Source organism: Oryctolagus cuniculus, chromosome 16 (assembly GCF_051225735.1).
Source record: "Oryctolagus cuniculus isolate XC-2025 breed Fujian yellow rabbit chromosome 16, ASM5122573v1, whole genome shotgun sequence".
Classification (NCBI taxonomy): Eukaryota; Metazoa; Chordata; class Mammalia; order Lagomorpha; family Leporidae; genus Oryctolagus; species Oryctolagus cuniculus.
In genome coordinates, this window is record NC_142882.1 from 42,540,892 (window position 1) to 42,555,721 (window position 14,830).

The 14,830-nt window shown below is 43.1% G+C and overlaps 1 protein-coding gene and 1 pseudogene across 13 annotated transcripts in view; one reads left to right on the top strand and one right to left on the bottom strand.

The window, feature by feature from the left end:
* Window positions 1-14,830, bottom strand: part of DGKB (diacylglycerol kinase beta) — a 781,129-nt gene that overhangs the window by 580,764 nt on the left and 185,535 nt on the right. For all 13 annotated transcript variants that reach the window (XM_089315158.1, XM_089315157.1, XM_089315159.1 and 10 more), the window contains one exon: window positions 6,365-6,518. In XM_089315158.1, coding sequence (XP_089171284.1) covers window positions 6,365-6,518 — 154 coding nt within the window. The remainder of the gene's footprint in view (window positions 1-6,364; window positions 6,519-14,830) is intronic.
* LOC103352219 (zinc finger MYND domain-containing protein 19 pseudogene) lies at window positions 12,667-13,278 on the top strand (annotated as a pseudogene).

The window sequence follows — 14,830 nt, forward strand, 5'->3', positions numbered from 1 at the left end:
CCCACACAGTGGTTTAACCTACTGTGCCACAACGTGGGCCCCAGTGCATGCTATTTAGTTACAGCAAAGCATTGGATGAAGATTGAAGAAGAGTTGGGTTTTCCTATGGAGAAAAGATAAGGAAAAGTGAAAAGAGGCAGGGAGTCCTGATCTAGCAGAGTGTGCATAAATTACAGCACATAGTTAGGTATGGAAGAGGCTGCAGTGAGTGGGGCAGGAGAGAGAATTAGGGCGGTCATCACACTCTGTAACCTGCAAGGCACCGTGTTTCACACTGTGGAAATCCAGTTTTACTGCTGGATTTTTTTTCTTATCTCTGCTGCCTGGCCCCGGATGCCTTATTAATGTCATAAAGGTGGGGGAGATCAGGACTCCCAGTAGCCTTATCTCTGTATACCTACTCCCTTCACCAAAGCAACTCTGCTTTCGTCAGCTTTAAATAGCAAGGATTTAAGTTTGCCTGAAATACTAAACTGCAAGAAAATTAAATAAAAAAACAACACTGCAATCGTTTTGGTAAAAGCCAGAACAGGAATGGACATAATGAAGTTTCAGTTAGTAAGAATATTTTGGAGAAAGAAAATCCGGGCCTGGCTGGGAGTCAGTTGGTGGTCTCCGACACAATAAATGAGGAATTAAATTATGACACAGGCAGACTGATGTGGAATAAGATGCAGGGAGAAATGGAGATCATTTGGGGGTTGACTAAGTTTGAGGAGTGGGGCACTGGAGGGTAGAAGTTGTTTACGATTTTAGGGCTGGTATCAGGTAGATACCAGCCTTTCATCAAGAAAAGATGGACATGGCAACAGGCACAGACGGGTATGAACAGAGAACCGTCAGAGAGTTTGGTGTCTTTTGGGACATCAGAACAAAGCGCTCCTTCTGGAATATATTAAACACACATTCTTTGTGAACAGAGGAAATGGTTCTGAGTTGTGTGGAGGAGTAATTGAGGCATTTTATGTCTGGCACTTCCTGCTATGGTTTAAGTAGGATACTGCTCCTGAGCCAGGCAGGTGTTCAATCCCCAGGGTCAAAAGGTACGGGGCAAGCAGGTAAAGCTGCCATCTGCAGCACCAACATCCCATATGGGCGTCGGTTAGGGCCCTGGCTGCTCCACTTCCTGTCCAGCTCCCTGCTAATGTGCCTGAGAAAGCAGCAGAGGATGGCCCAGCGGCTTGGGCCCCTGGACCCATAAGGAAAACCCAGAAGAAACTCCTGGCTCCTGGCTTTGGCCATTTAGGGAGTGAACCAGTGGATGGAAGATCTCTCTCTCTCTCTCTCTCTCTCTCTCTCTCTCTTCCCTCTCCCTCTCCCTCTCCCTCTCCTTCTCCCTCTCATTGCAACTCTGACTTGCAAATGAATAAATAAATTTTTATAAAGAAAGGTAAGAGTACTAAAGTTGCACACTTAGTTCAATCATGGTGTGTAAGAGTGAACCTAGTATGAAGTCCTTGGTCACTGGGGCATACCCTCAGAATGCAGTTCTTAGGAGAGGACTGGTTATAAAGCTTAGCTGGGCCCTGCCACTTCCTGCTTCCTGACCCCTGATAGGATCCTCCTCCAGACCCAACAATGGCTGAACCAATGGGACCTATCCACAACCGGAAGCCATAGCGCTGGAACGCGAACGCGAGCTGTGTGGAATTACTTCCCTTTTGAAGCACATCTCCTTTCTTTGTAAACAGCCTGCCTTAGATATTTTGTTACAGTAACAAAAAGATGGCTAATGTATGTCTTACTTCTTAAATGATGTGAAAGAAAAATTCGTGAGTTGAGACTGAGAGAAAAGACTTGAATAAACATAAGGAGGTTTGAAAAGTCTAACATGATTGATATAGGGGGCAGGTCAGTTAATAATGGATATTGAAATTACATAAAAATCATTGATCATCAAGTAATTTTTACAGTTTTTTAAGCTGAAGGAATGTTAAGGCTACATAAATACTGGGTAACAGGAATTATTGGTGCTATCTGCACATTTATGAAATGCCTTCTCAATGTTTAAGTTGTAAGGACTGAAATATGGGATCACGATACCGATTGAGGGTTGCACCACTTGCAGAGGAGTCATAGCTAGTTGACATTCTACAATGTCTTCTTTAGCAGAGTCTAAAGAAGAAATTAGGATTGGAAGTTGGTCACTGGATTGACATAGACGGGAGATATTCATAGAGACCTGATATGCACACAGAGGCAGACAGAGATAGGAGAAAAGTACTGTATTTGGTTTTTTTCACAAATCCGAAGTCCAGCATAGGACTAGTGGAAGTGATCATCTTACATTAGGTGATGGGAAGCACTTCTGTTGTAGTAGAACATCCCACAAAATAAGTCATCCCTTTCATGAAATGCCAGAGGGACCTAATGATATTACAAGTCACATAAAACAAAGCCGTACCCATGCACACACATACACACGATTTACGCTTATTTATATTTAGTGTTTTTATTATGTAGATACTAAATGTTCCATTATCATATTGCTATGTTGACTATAACTTATTAACCAAGTTATGTTTTCCCTTTTTAGTTTTGCTTTCTTTGAGCTCTTATTTTCCAGTTGGTACACCGAATGAAGAATTGCTATGTTATTCTCACTGTTACTGTGGTAATGAGATAGAGTGCACGCTAACAAAATAATCAAAGTTGATGATAGCACTTCTGTGTTCAAAGGTAATTTTGTGATTTTTAAACCACAAATCTGTTGTATAGGCAATAGATTATTGCAAAGCAAGGTTTTAAGGAATGGAAAGACATTTCTTTTTCCAGACTTCTAATCACAGCTACATCAGTCCTGGAAAATTTTATTGTTGTGCTGTGATCTTTGCTCCCCAAAGCTATGAAAACTAAATCTAAAAAGAGCACAGGGTTAGAAATAGCCCTGGCAAGGATACAGTGCCCTCTGTTGCAAAATGTGGAAGCCAGACTTTGAAAAGGAGTCAGAGAACTTATTCCCTGCAAGTAGGTCTGTACAGAATATGAGGTTGTCCCAAATGAGGTACAATTTCAAGGACACTGTTCTCCCAGTGCTTGTATTTTGGAATTTTTCATTATTAGGATTTGAATTTTACTCCTAATAAATCTTACATCTTCTGTTTAGTACTTCAAATATAAAAAAAGACAGTTTGAAACTTGGATTCCATACAAAACCATATAAGTAATTAGCACTGCTCCATCTTCCACATCTGATACATTTATTTAGATGGACAACATACCAAAAAAAAAAAAGAAAAAAAAACAACTTTTTCAAAATCTAAAGACAGACTTGCTGCTTGTAAAATAAAATAAAAGATAACTTCATGCTTTTATTCATTCCAGGGGGTGTGCCAATCATTTTTAGCATGTAGAAGAAAACAGGAACTGTGAAATTTGGAAGAGTTCATTTCTTTTTTTTTTTTTTTTTTTTTTTTTGACAGGCAGAGTGGACAGTGAGAGAGAGAGAGACAGAGAGAAAGGTCTTCCTTTTGCCGTTGGTTCACCCTCCAATGGCTGCCGCGGTTGGCGCGCTGCGGCCGGCGCACCGTGCTGATCCGATGGCAGGAGCCAGGAGCCAGGTGCTTTTCCTGGTCTCCCATGGGGTGCAGGGCCCAAGCACCTGGGCCATCCTCCACTGCACTCCCTGGCCACAGCAGAGAGCTGGCCTGGAAGAGGGGCAACCGGGACAGAATCCGGCGCCCCGACCGGGACTAGAACCCGGTGTGCCGGCGCCGCTAGGCGGAGGATTAGCCTAGTGAGCCGCGGCGCCGGCCGGAAGAGTTCATTTCTAATAATACATGCTAAGGACCAACAATGAAAACTCAGAAAAAAAAAACCAGTTCTTTTAATCCATGGTATATTGAGAATTATCTAAGGAATGACAAATCTGAGAAGAGAAAAATTGTAATAAGCATATTAGCTGTCATCTATGAAGCATTATAAAGCGAAAAGCCGATGTTTGTTTGCTTAATATTTATTTACTTATTTGTGATGCAGAGTTACAGACAGTGAGAGGGAGATACAGAAGGAAAGGTCTTCCATCTGCTGGTTCACTCCCCAAATGGCTGCAATAGCCAGAGCTGTGCCAATCCGAAGACAGGAGCCAGGATCTTCTGGATCTCCCACGCGGGTGCAGGGGCCCAACCACTAGGGCCATCTTCTACTGCTTTCCCAGATGCATTAGCAGGGAGCTGTCTCAGAAGAAAAGCAGCTGGTGCCGGCTCACTGGGTTAATCCTCCGCCTGTGGCGCTGGCACCCTGAGTTCTAGGTCTGGTCAGGGCGCTGGATTCTGTCCCAGTTGCTCCTCTTCCAGTCCAGCTCTCTGCTGTGGCCCGGGAAGGCAGTGGAGGATGGCCCAAGTCCTTGGGCCCTGCACCTGCAAGGGAGACCAGGAGGAAGCACCTGGCTCCTGGCTTCGGATCAGTGCAGCGCGCTGGCCGTGGTGGCCATTTGCGGGGGTGAACCAATGGAAGGAAGACCTTTCTCTCTGTCTCTCTCTCTCACTGTCTAACTCTGCCTGTCAAAATAAAAAAAAAGCAGATGGGAACTGGGTCTACAATTGGCGCCCATATGGGATGCCAGCACCACAGACAGAGGATTTAACCTACTGTGCCACAGCACCAGCCCCTGATGTTTGTTTTTAAAAAGCGTGGACCAACATGTATATGATTGCTTGAGGAAAAACATACAATGTTATTAACACAGGAGAAAAGCAGCACAAAAATCCATAATGCAGCCTTTTCATAAACATTGTGTTTATGTCTTATTTATCACTTTTATATTTTTATGTATCATTTTATCAGTGTTTAAACTTCTCATCTCTACCAAAAATTCCCTCTTCTCTGTGATCTGAGGACTGGCACCTTCCAGCCCAGAGCTCTGCTGGGATGCTGGGGCTCTTTTCATGGGGATTTGTAAGGGGAAAACAATTTTCATAAGGATCTAAGGTGTTCCTTGCTTTTCTCATTCTCATTGTCTCGAGAGTACATATGCAGTGATGTCTTCACAGACCTGCATGAGATATGGGAGCAGAAAAACCAACGTGAATCTGGTGATCCAGGTGTTTTCTATAAAACAGATCTGCAAGGACGTCCAGCTACGTCCCCCTTGGACCAACCTTTTTTTCTTTCTGAGAGCAGTTATTTTTCATGAAATAGGCTCCTTTTGCTAATGTTGTCGGTTGATTGCTGTTTTTGTTAGGGTGACTCATCTTCTCTTTTGATAGCATCCAAGCTAACAAAAAATGTCAGGTCCTCAGTAATTTTGAGTTCAAAAAAGCGTCCTGAGTTCATAGAGAGAAACCCTCCAGCAGGGCACATTTCTACATTGCTGCCCCGTGTCCTGTTGGTTCTGCAGGGGAGCAGGTGAAAGACGAGGAGGAAGGGAAGGGGTGGTTCCTGCCAGCACTGCCGCTTCAGGAAGCGTCTCCTGCATGTCAGTAGCGGCAGGTCTGATTTTGCAGCTGCATTGCATTTCCACCCCACACAGGCCCACTAGGCTCCAGCTACGTGATCTGGTAAGCCCATGGTGATAGCCACTTCAGTTCCATTTCCCCATCTACTCAGGCAGGCTGAGCTTCCAGTTACAGGAATGTGGTGATGCACTCTTCTCAGAGATCTGGATTCCAGGACTCCAGGCCCCTCCTTGACCACCAGAGGCCACAGCTAGCCTGGACGCGCCCCTCCACAGACCGCTGCTCCGAGAACTGTGTCCCCCCCCCCACAAGGCCCTTTCTCTGGGCTGCTTCTGTGTTCTCTGCTAACTCAATCCTCCAATGCCAACTGGCCATGTTCTGTCTTGTATCCTTTTGCAGACTATGATGGAATTTTTGTTTTTCTGAGTAGATGGAGATTGATGGAATTAGCAAAAGGTATGAATGTTTTTGTACAGCGATAAAACGCCACCCACAAGGACAGAACCAACCATCTCTATGGTGACAAAAATTTGAAGTATTTAAGAGAACAATCAAACTCTGTTCTGAGCATATAAGCCAAAACGAGGTAAAAATATGCTGGTTATGTGCACGCTGGATAGCGAATATTTTCTAGACATAATTTATGTTTGACTACATTTTCAAACATATTGATTCAGACATTCAGGATAGCAATTTCCCCAAATGTAATGGAGATAGCTCTTAAAATTGTTACCTAAACATAGGCTTCCAAGACAAGTGATAATGATAACATGATGTTTCATTGATGCTTAGTTATGAGTCTATTGGAGATGTCTTAACTGATTAACACAATCTTAAGTGTGGCACTATACACCTCACCCCCAAGAAAAATTGTAAGCAAATTTTCCTATATCTTTGATCATAACTTGATACTGCTTTAGCTTTCGTGCTGTTTACTTCATATAAAGTTTTAAAGTAAATACACTTACCACCCGAGAGGAGCGCAGGCTTGGTTTTTATCATTGGACTAGAATGAGGGAATCTGTTGCTAAATGACATGAAAAGGTGTGCAGTGAAATCCTCAGGAAGCTCGGCTTCCAGGAAAGTCTTCATGAATAGCTTGAAACCTTCGAAATCTATTGTCTGAAAAAAAAAAGTTAAACATACATCTGAAGACTCAGACAAATGTTAAAAGCTGTGTTCAAATTCATTAGCAGTGGAAATGACCTCAAACAATTTTTATAGCCAAGTCTACAGAAACAGGGTACGTATTTGAGAAACAATTGGGCAATATTTGATTGACACTGGTGATGGGATATATGTCTTTCTTGCAGTTGTGTAGCAGAAAGAACAGGATCTATAAGACCTTAGTTTTTTTTTCCTCTTTGAAACTTATTTTCCCTCTCTGTACATGGGGAATAATACTCTCAATTCCACAGAGTTGTTTTGCTGATTAAATCGGGTGATTAATGCAGACACAAGCCAGTGCAGAGTTGCACCCATTCACACAGTAGACACCCAGAGAGTGAAAATATTCCTAGCTCTTTTCCTCCTCATTCATCATTGTCCTTATTTTTTTTGAAAAGTGCATGAAGTAGTTAACATGAACACTTCAGGGGCCAGTGCTATGGTACAGCAGGTTAAAGCCCTGGCCTGCAGCACCAGCATCCCATATGGGCAGCCATTTGAGTCCTGGCTGCTCCACTTCTAATCCAACTCCCTGCTAATGCACCTGGAAAAGCAGTAGAGGATGGTGCAATACCTAGGGCCCCTGCACTCACATGGGAGACCTGGAAGAAGCTTCTGGCGCCTGCCTTTGGATCATCTCAACTCTGGCCATTGTAGCCATTTGGGGAGTGAACCAGCACATGGAAGACCTCTCTCCCTTTCTCTACCTCTCTCTGTAACTCTTTCAAATAAATAAATAAATATTAACAAAACTTCAATTAAGCACCAACATCAACTGATATAACTTTCCAAAATTCCAAGAAACCTGTTTCAAGATCCTTACTTACATACTCCCTGTGACTCCATACAGAACTGTAAATGATAAGCACTCATTTGGAGAGAACTTTTGTGGTTTTGAGAATGCCCACGTCTGCTTGGGGGAACGGAGATGGAAGCTGCCTGCTAACCACAATCAGGATGAGAGGGTTTCTCAGGCATAACCTGCAGAGCTCATTCTCCCAGGACATGAGGTCAGTGGGACAGAATCTGTCTCTTGCCTGGGAACTTGAGGACAAGTGTATAGGAGCTTTGGGGACAAAGGCCAAATATGTATGACTGTACTGCATTTGGCTATAATCCCCCATGATTGCAAAAGCAACAACGCAGGAACGCTTCCTGGAAAAGAGACAGTGAGAGACAGGCATATGGAGTTGTATTGGGTACTCTCCAGGAGAGCTTTTGCAAGGTTTGGACTCACAAAGCAAGCTGGAATAGAGTCCCAAGTGTGCTGACCAAGATGAGCCTCACGGGAGACCTGGAGGGTGCCTTTGTTTTATTCCTTTTAATGCACTGAGTTGAAACTAAAAATAGAATGAAAATGAAATTTGTCAGGCTAATGTTCTTAATTTTGTTCAACTTCCTGGCAGGTGAAACTAAAATTAATTCCTTAAACTGTTATTGGGGAATAGATAAAATTTGCATTTCTAATGTAATAATATTTGGGGACAAGGATGGAGAATGACCAATTTTATTGTTATATCATTTTGGGATAAAAACCTAAAATGGAATAGGACATTCAGGGATATCATTAGGGACAGGAAGATTTTTGTAGATTACATCATATGTTAATCAAGTAGGATTGTTTCTTTACCTGAAGCAGGATTACTTTCTTTACCTAATATAATCTCAAGCAATAAAAAATGAAACCAAAAACTTCACTAAGCATATCAATAGTTCCAAGACTTTGTACATTTTTTTAAAGATTTATTTATGTTATTTGAAAGTCAGAGTTATACAGAGAGAGAAGGAGAGGCAGAGAGAGAGAGAGAGAAAAACAGAGGTCTTCCATCTGCTGGTTTACTCCCAAATTGGCCGCAATGGCCAGAGCTGCACGGATCCAAAGCCAGGAGCCAGGAGCTTCTTCCTGGTCTCCCACGTGAGTATAGGGGCCCTAGGTGTTGCACCATCTTCTACTGCTTTTCCAGGCCATAGCAGAGAGCTGGATTGGAAGTGGAGCAGCCAGGGCTCGAACTGGCGCCCATATGGGATGCTGGCACTGCAGGCGGCAGCTTTATCCGGTAGGCTACTATGCTGGCTGCCTGTAACTTAACCTTACATTTTCACTTAAGTTTAGTTTCCTTTCACTTGTTCTCTCCCACAAGGGCAATTCATACTTTCATGTTGGTTTACTATAAAAAGACTTCATTTTCTTACATATTTAATAAACCACCACCACCACAAAATACTGAAAAGTCTACTAGTCCAGATAACTACATAATTAGAACTATGGCAAAGACAAATACATGAATAACCTTAGATAGGAGAAGTGCTTCCAAAAAGCAAAATGCTTCGATGATGGCAGCCAACTTCTCAAAATATGAAGAAAACCCCAGAAGACAGACAATCATAGCCAAATGCATTTTTCCTTAGAAGGGGAATCTATGGTTACTTATCTGGGTCCTTATTCGGCACCCAGTAAGGAGAAGTAATCTACATTCAGCTAGCCGAGTCACTAACCATAACTGACACTCTTCAATATGTACAAGCTCTGCCCCAGAAGTTATCCTGAGAGAGCTTGTGGGATGAAAATATCCATAGGCAGTTGGTAAGATGCGGGTGATTTACAGAAGCACTTCCTCTTGTGCTTCTTCTGAAGTCAGCACCTTTCACAGGGCAGAGGTAAGGAGTAGGGTCTGTGGAGGTAGATGACCTGGAACCACTAGGATCCCCAACTATTGTGTGACTGTGGTCATTTCAGTTACATTTGAGCCCCACCATTTTTTTCATCTATAAATTGAGAATACTAGTTCCTATCTCTTAATTTATTAGAAGGATTGGATTATTCACTATTTTCAAGGCATCAGTATGTATCTGGTACATAGTAAGCACTTTAAATAACTAAAATATTATGTATTTTATTTATTTATTTGAAAGGGAGATAGAAAGAGGGCGAGTGAGCTCATCTGATGATTTACCCCTCACCCACCCCCCAAATGCCACCAAGACTGAGGGCTGGAAAGTCTCTCCTGTGAGTTACAAGAACTCCATTACTAGAGCCATCACTTGCTGCCTCCTAGAGTGTGCATTAGCAGGGAGCTGGATTCAGAAGGAAATTGAGGACTGGAATCCAGACACTCAGATATGGGATGTGGGCATCCCTTAGAGGTGGCTAAACCACTGTGCCAAATGCTCACCCCAAAATAAACAACATATACTTAAGATACCACTATCATTGTTCAGAATTCCAAACATTATTTAAAAAGTAAGTCTGAGCCGGCGCCGCGGCTCACTAGGCTAATCCTCCGCCTAGCGGCGCCGGCACACCGGGTTCTAGTCCCAGTTGGGGCGCCGGATTCTGTCCCGCTTGCCCCTCTTCCAGGCCAGCTCTCTGCTGTGGCCAGGGAGTGCAGTGGAGGATGGCCCAGGTGCTTGGGCCCTGCACCCCATGGGAGACCAGGAGAAGCACCTGGCTCCTGGCTCCTGCCACCGGATCAGCGCAGTGCGCCGGCCGCAGCGCACCGGCCGCGGCGGCCATTGGAGGGTGAACCAACGGCAAAGGAAGACCTTTCTCTCTGTCTCTCTCTCTCACTGTCCACTCTGCCTGTCAAAAAAAAAAAAAAAAAGTAAGTCTGAAAGCTACATTACCTTGTAGACATTCACATGCATTTAATAAGCCATTGTGTGGTTCATTGCCATTGTTGTATGGGAATTTCTAGAAGGAGCAAAGGGCTACAAACCACTGACAGCTTCTCCCTCATTGGATCTCCTTTTAGGATATGTAACCAAGAATTTAGCTTGGTACCACCATGGGAATACAGATACAGGAACCACCAATCAACAGACAGAAACAAAAACAAGGACTCAGAATAAGATACTTTTGCTTCAAATTCCAGCACCTCTGTTTGTCACCTAATAGGAAAAGCCATTTATCTGCTCCTTTAATGAAAACACCTGCCAAGTCACAAATGTGTACATTTCACCAAGCATTCTATAACCCACCTAGAAGCCCATGGCAATCGGTGCCTAGGATCAAATGATGCAAGGCAGCAAAGTGGTCAACCACCATGAACAAATGAGGCTGGCTGTCTAGAACCCTCCTTCTAGGCAGTAACTTTCTCCTTGACCTCCCTGTTCCCATACTCATGAAGAATTTCTCAACTTTTTCAAGTGTCTTCCCTCCATCTTGCTCAGCAAGCACAAAAGAGTTTTATGTGCTGACAACTCTGTCTTAATGCCTTCCATATAAAGTGATGTATGAGATCAACCTTTCAGGGTTGTTGTCTAAAAGTAATTTAAAAAAAAAAAAAGACATAAAGCACCCAACATATCCTTGGCACTGGGCACCGTGCATGTAAAATGAATGAAATAATCAAACAAAAGGTTTGAGTAAGGGGAAGCTCCGACTCCAGATTAAATGGATGTTTTATTACTGTAATTTGCTTTTTTATTGGTCCAGAGCACTGTAGTATTTGCTACATCTTCCCAAATAAAAGCTTCAGATTTTGTGTGTCTCAAATGCTTTGCGGTAATTGCACTCTATCTGGAAACACTGACAAATTGTGGCTTTCGGAAAGCAAGAATTTAAATACAGACTTCTTCCTTTAAAAAAATAAAGACCTATTTCAGATGTTAAAGTGCAATTAAAAAAATTTCCTCATTTAAATGATTCCTACAAAATGATGTCAGATTATTCACTGCTGGAGTTTTACCAACAAGGTCTCTTTCTTCCTCTTCATAAGAATAAATCGTGTTTCTTTTACATCTTCTGTCATTACACCTGGTTTACAAGGCTGTAAAACCCAAAAATCACTATAGCCAAAAATAAGCTGCATCCGTGTTTCCAATTCATCGAGAAGCTGTTCTGCAATGCCTTTTCTGGCTAACCCTTTCTCCTCTTGTTAATGAAGATTTCTGGTTCCTGAAGTTTTATGTTGTCCAAATTAGTAGACATTTCTAAAAAATGAATGATGTTCTCATGACTTAGCAGCCATTTTCTGCCTTTATTATCAGTTTCTACTGCTGTCATTACAATTGGTTTTTGAATATTGTGATTTTAAATAGAATGAGATCATTTGTATGCATCTCAGCAGATCATTCAGTGAGAAAACTGGGTCAGACTTAATTGAATGAGTGCTCAAAAATCAAATTGCCTGTAAGCTTCAAGACACACACGCACACACAAATGTTTAAAATTTTCAAAACTCTTTTTCCATCTTTTTGTTCCTTAAGGAGCATTCACAGACTACTTAGGGAGATAACAGAATCTGTGAAGAATGCAGTCTGAAGGAGCTGCTCAGATGTGGTTGCCAAACTGGCACACATCCAAGACGTATTTCTCTGCCTTTCATGATGCTCTCTGACCATCTGGACGCTTTGTTGTCAAATCTCCTTTAACGCCAAAGAAATAACACAAGTATTCATCCAAGGGGATGCAAACTGAATGAAAGTAAATGTCTTCATTCTATTATTACTTTTGTTTCTTTTGACAGCTTTTGATCAGGATTTTCTCCTATTCTGTGAGTGTTCAGTGAGCACCCACTGTGCACCAGGCTGTGTTCTAGATGTCAGGGTAAAGACAAAGACATTACTGGAATGCCCAAGGATCCTCTCATCAGGGAAGCTCACCTTCCAAAGAAAGAAGTGACAAAGTCACACAACAAATGTGTTAAGCATAGACTGATGGTATTGAATGCTGAAGAAAAATCTTTACAGGTGCAAGATTGCTGTAGGGATGTACTCAGAAGAAATGTGCTTTGCTGTTTTACATCAGATAATCAGGAAGCTGTTCTTGCATAAAGATTTCAAGGCCACAAGGGAGAAGGCTTTGCACCTGTGTGTGGAAAGAACATTCCAGAGAATATCAGCAAGTGCAAAGACCCTGAGGTGTAACAGTGGCCCAGGTCTGGAGGATTTCATGGGGGTGAGAGTTGGAGCAAGGGAGATAGGGCAGAGACATGGTCTTTGGTGATGTTCAGACTGGGGGGATCTTATGTAGGCTATCAGAGTGAGGGCTTGGCAGCCCAACCCAGGCCCAGCCTCATTCTGCCCAGGTGCCAGCCACAGCCTTGCCTCTGCCCAGCATCTCCCTAGGGAGACATCCTATTGGGCATTGTGCAGGAAGAGCAAATGCACACTGGTAGATGTGCAAGACATCCTGCTGGTGGAGAGCTACTCCTTCGAGGTCCGCATGGAAGTAGATGCAGATGGAAATGGTGCTAAGATATTTGCCTATGACTCTGACAAGAACTGAGGAAGGGGATCAGGCAGGTTCCTTCAGGAGCTGCTGTGGGAGCAACACTGGGGTGGCATAGTCCTGGGTTCTGGGTGGTGCATCTCCATGCCGCTTTGCCCGTGGACGACCTCCTGGACCACCTGCAGCTGGTGCCATGTGAGTGGGTAGCCCAGAGCCCCGACAGGACTTCCAGCACACAAAGGCAGCACACAAAAGCTCGCAATTCAGCAGCTTCCCATGGACCCCATAGAGGAGCAGTTCCCTGTCCTGAATGTGACCCCCTTACTATAATGCCAATGGGGACGAGGTGGAGGAGAATTCCTGCGCCTGCTACAAATGCCACTACCCCCACTTCTGCACGGTGATGGTGAAACAGCTCCAGGTATTCAATACCTGCAGGCGCTGCCAGGCTCCCAGTGCCAGAAGAAGGACTGGCCTACCCGCAAGAAGCACTGTCCAGAGAGGAAGCGTCCCTTCCAGCGTGAGCTTCAGCCAGAGCAATGATGGGCAGCAGAGGTGCCGCCCTGGCGTGCTTGCGACTTCCAGGCTCTTCCTAGGGTGCAGTGGAGAGACTGGCAATCGGACCTGGACGTGCCCAAGAAGCCAGTGGCCAGAGAACGGCCACCACATCACACAGTCAGTGGGGACGGTCCCCCACCCCCAGTGTTTATCTCTAGCAGAGACAAGGAGCGGCTCCCTGGGGTGTCTTCATATGTTAATATGTTTGTAAACTCATGCACAGTTTTTTTTTTTTCCGGGGGGTGGGGTGGGGGTGGGGGTGGGGCAGTGGGAAGGTTAGAAATGACAAATAGAAAAATTTGCTGTGAAAAAAAAAAAAGGTAGGGCTTACTTTTTAAAGATTGATTGTTTAGTAGAAAGATAGAGCGTCAGAGAAACAGGGAGGGACACACACAAGGAGATCTTCTATCCACTGGTTCACTCCACACACGGCTGCAACAGCCAGGGCTGGACCAGGCTGAAGCCAAGAGCCAGGAACTCCATCCTGGTCTCCCAGGTGGATGGCAGTGGTCCAACACTTGAGCCATCATCTGCTGCTTCCCAGGCTCTTTAGTAGGGATCTGAGTCAGAATTGGAGCAGCTGTGGGACTCTAACCAGCACTCTGCTAGGGGATGCTTGTGTCTCTTAAACCACTCCAGGACAATGCTAGCTTCAGAGCTGGGGAGAAGCAGTCACTGCAGGGTTTCAGCAGACAATCACAGGATCTTTTTCACATAGTAACAGGGTCATATAATCATAACATCATTTATATCAGACAAAAGGTAGTCCATGTGTAGTTTTCTCATTTTTCTTCTAAGCCTGTTTAGATAACTAATTAAACCTTGACTTATAACACAAAGACACATCATAGCACTGCTATACATTAAGCAAATATCTGAAACCACTGAAGAATGACTTTAGTCAACTCTGGGGAAATGTTGATCAAGTACCTATATGAGGTAGGTTAGCTATCACTTGAATGAACCACCTGTTTGCTTTCACTATTTCCATGTTAATTTTGCATTCTATTGTATAGAATCTACTAGTTATGCTAAACTGAAAATTGATGTAAATGACATTGTGCCAAAGTATATAAAAGAGTATTTCAAAAGCTTATCAAAATGGAATTAAAAGATAACTTTGTTTTGATGCAAGAAAATTTTGATAGTCATGCTAAGTTTTTTTATAAAATGCGTTTTTCATAGACTTCTGGAAGACTCCCTGCATATTCTGTATGTAACACAGCTAACTTACTAGGATTTCAAGCATAAATTTTTAACAGTAAAACATTTCCTCAGCGCTTTGTATTATTAAACATTTCGTGTCCTTATCTTGTACTGAAATTGATTATTCATTACTTCAGATTTCAGAGCACTTCTTCTTGATAATTTCCTAAAAGCATCCCGTAGTTAGCAACTTTAAAAAGTAGAAAGTGTAAAAACTTTGCATTTTGATCTTTAAACTGATTTGAGCAAAGGAAAAATGTTTTGTCATCATAGAGGTACAAAATTTATTACCTCTAACTTTACCTCACACTAGCATTTGTTAATATTCACA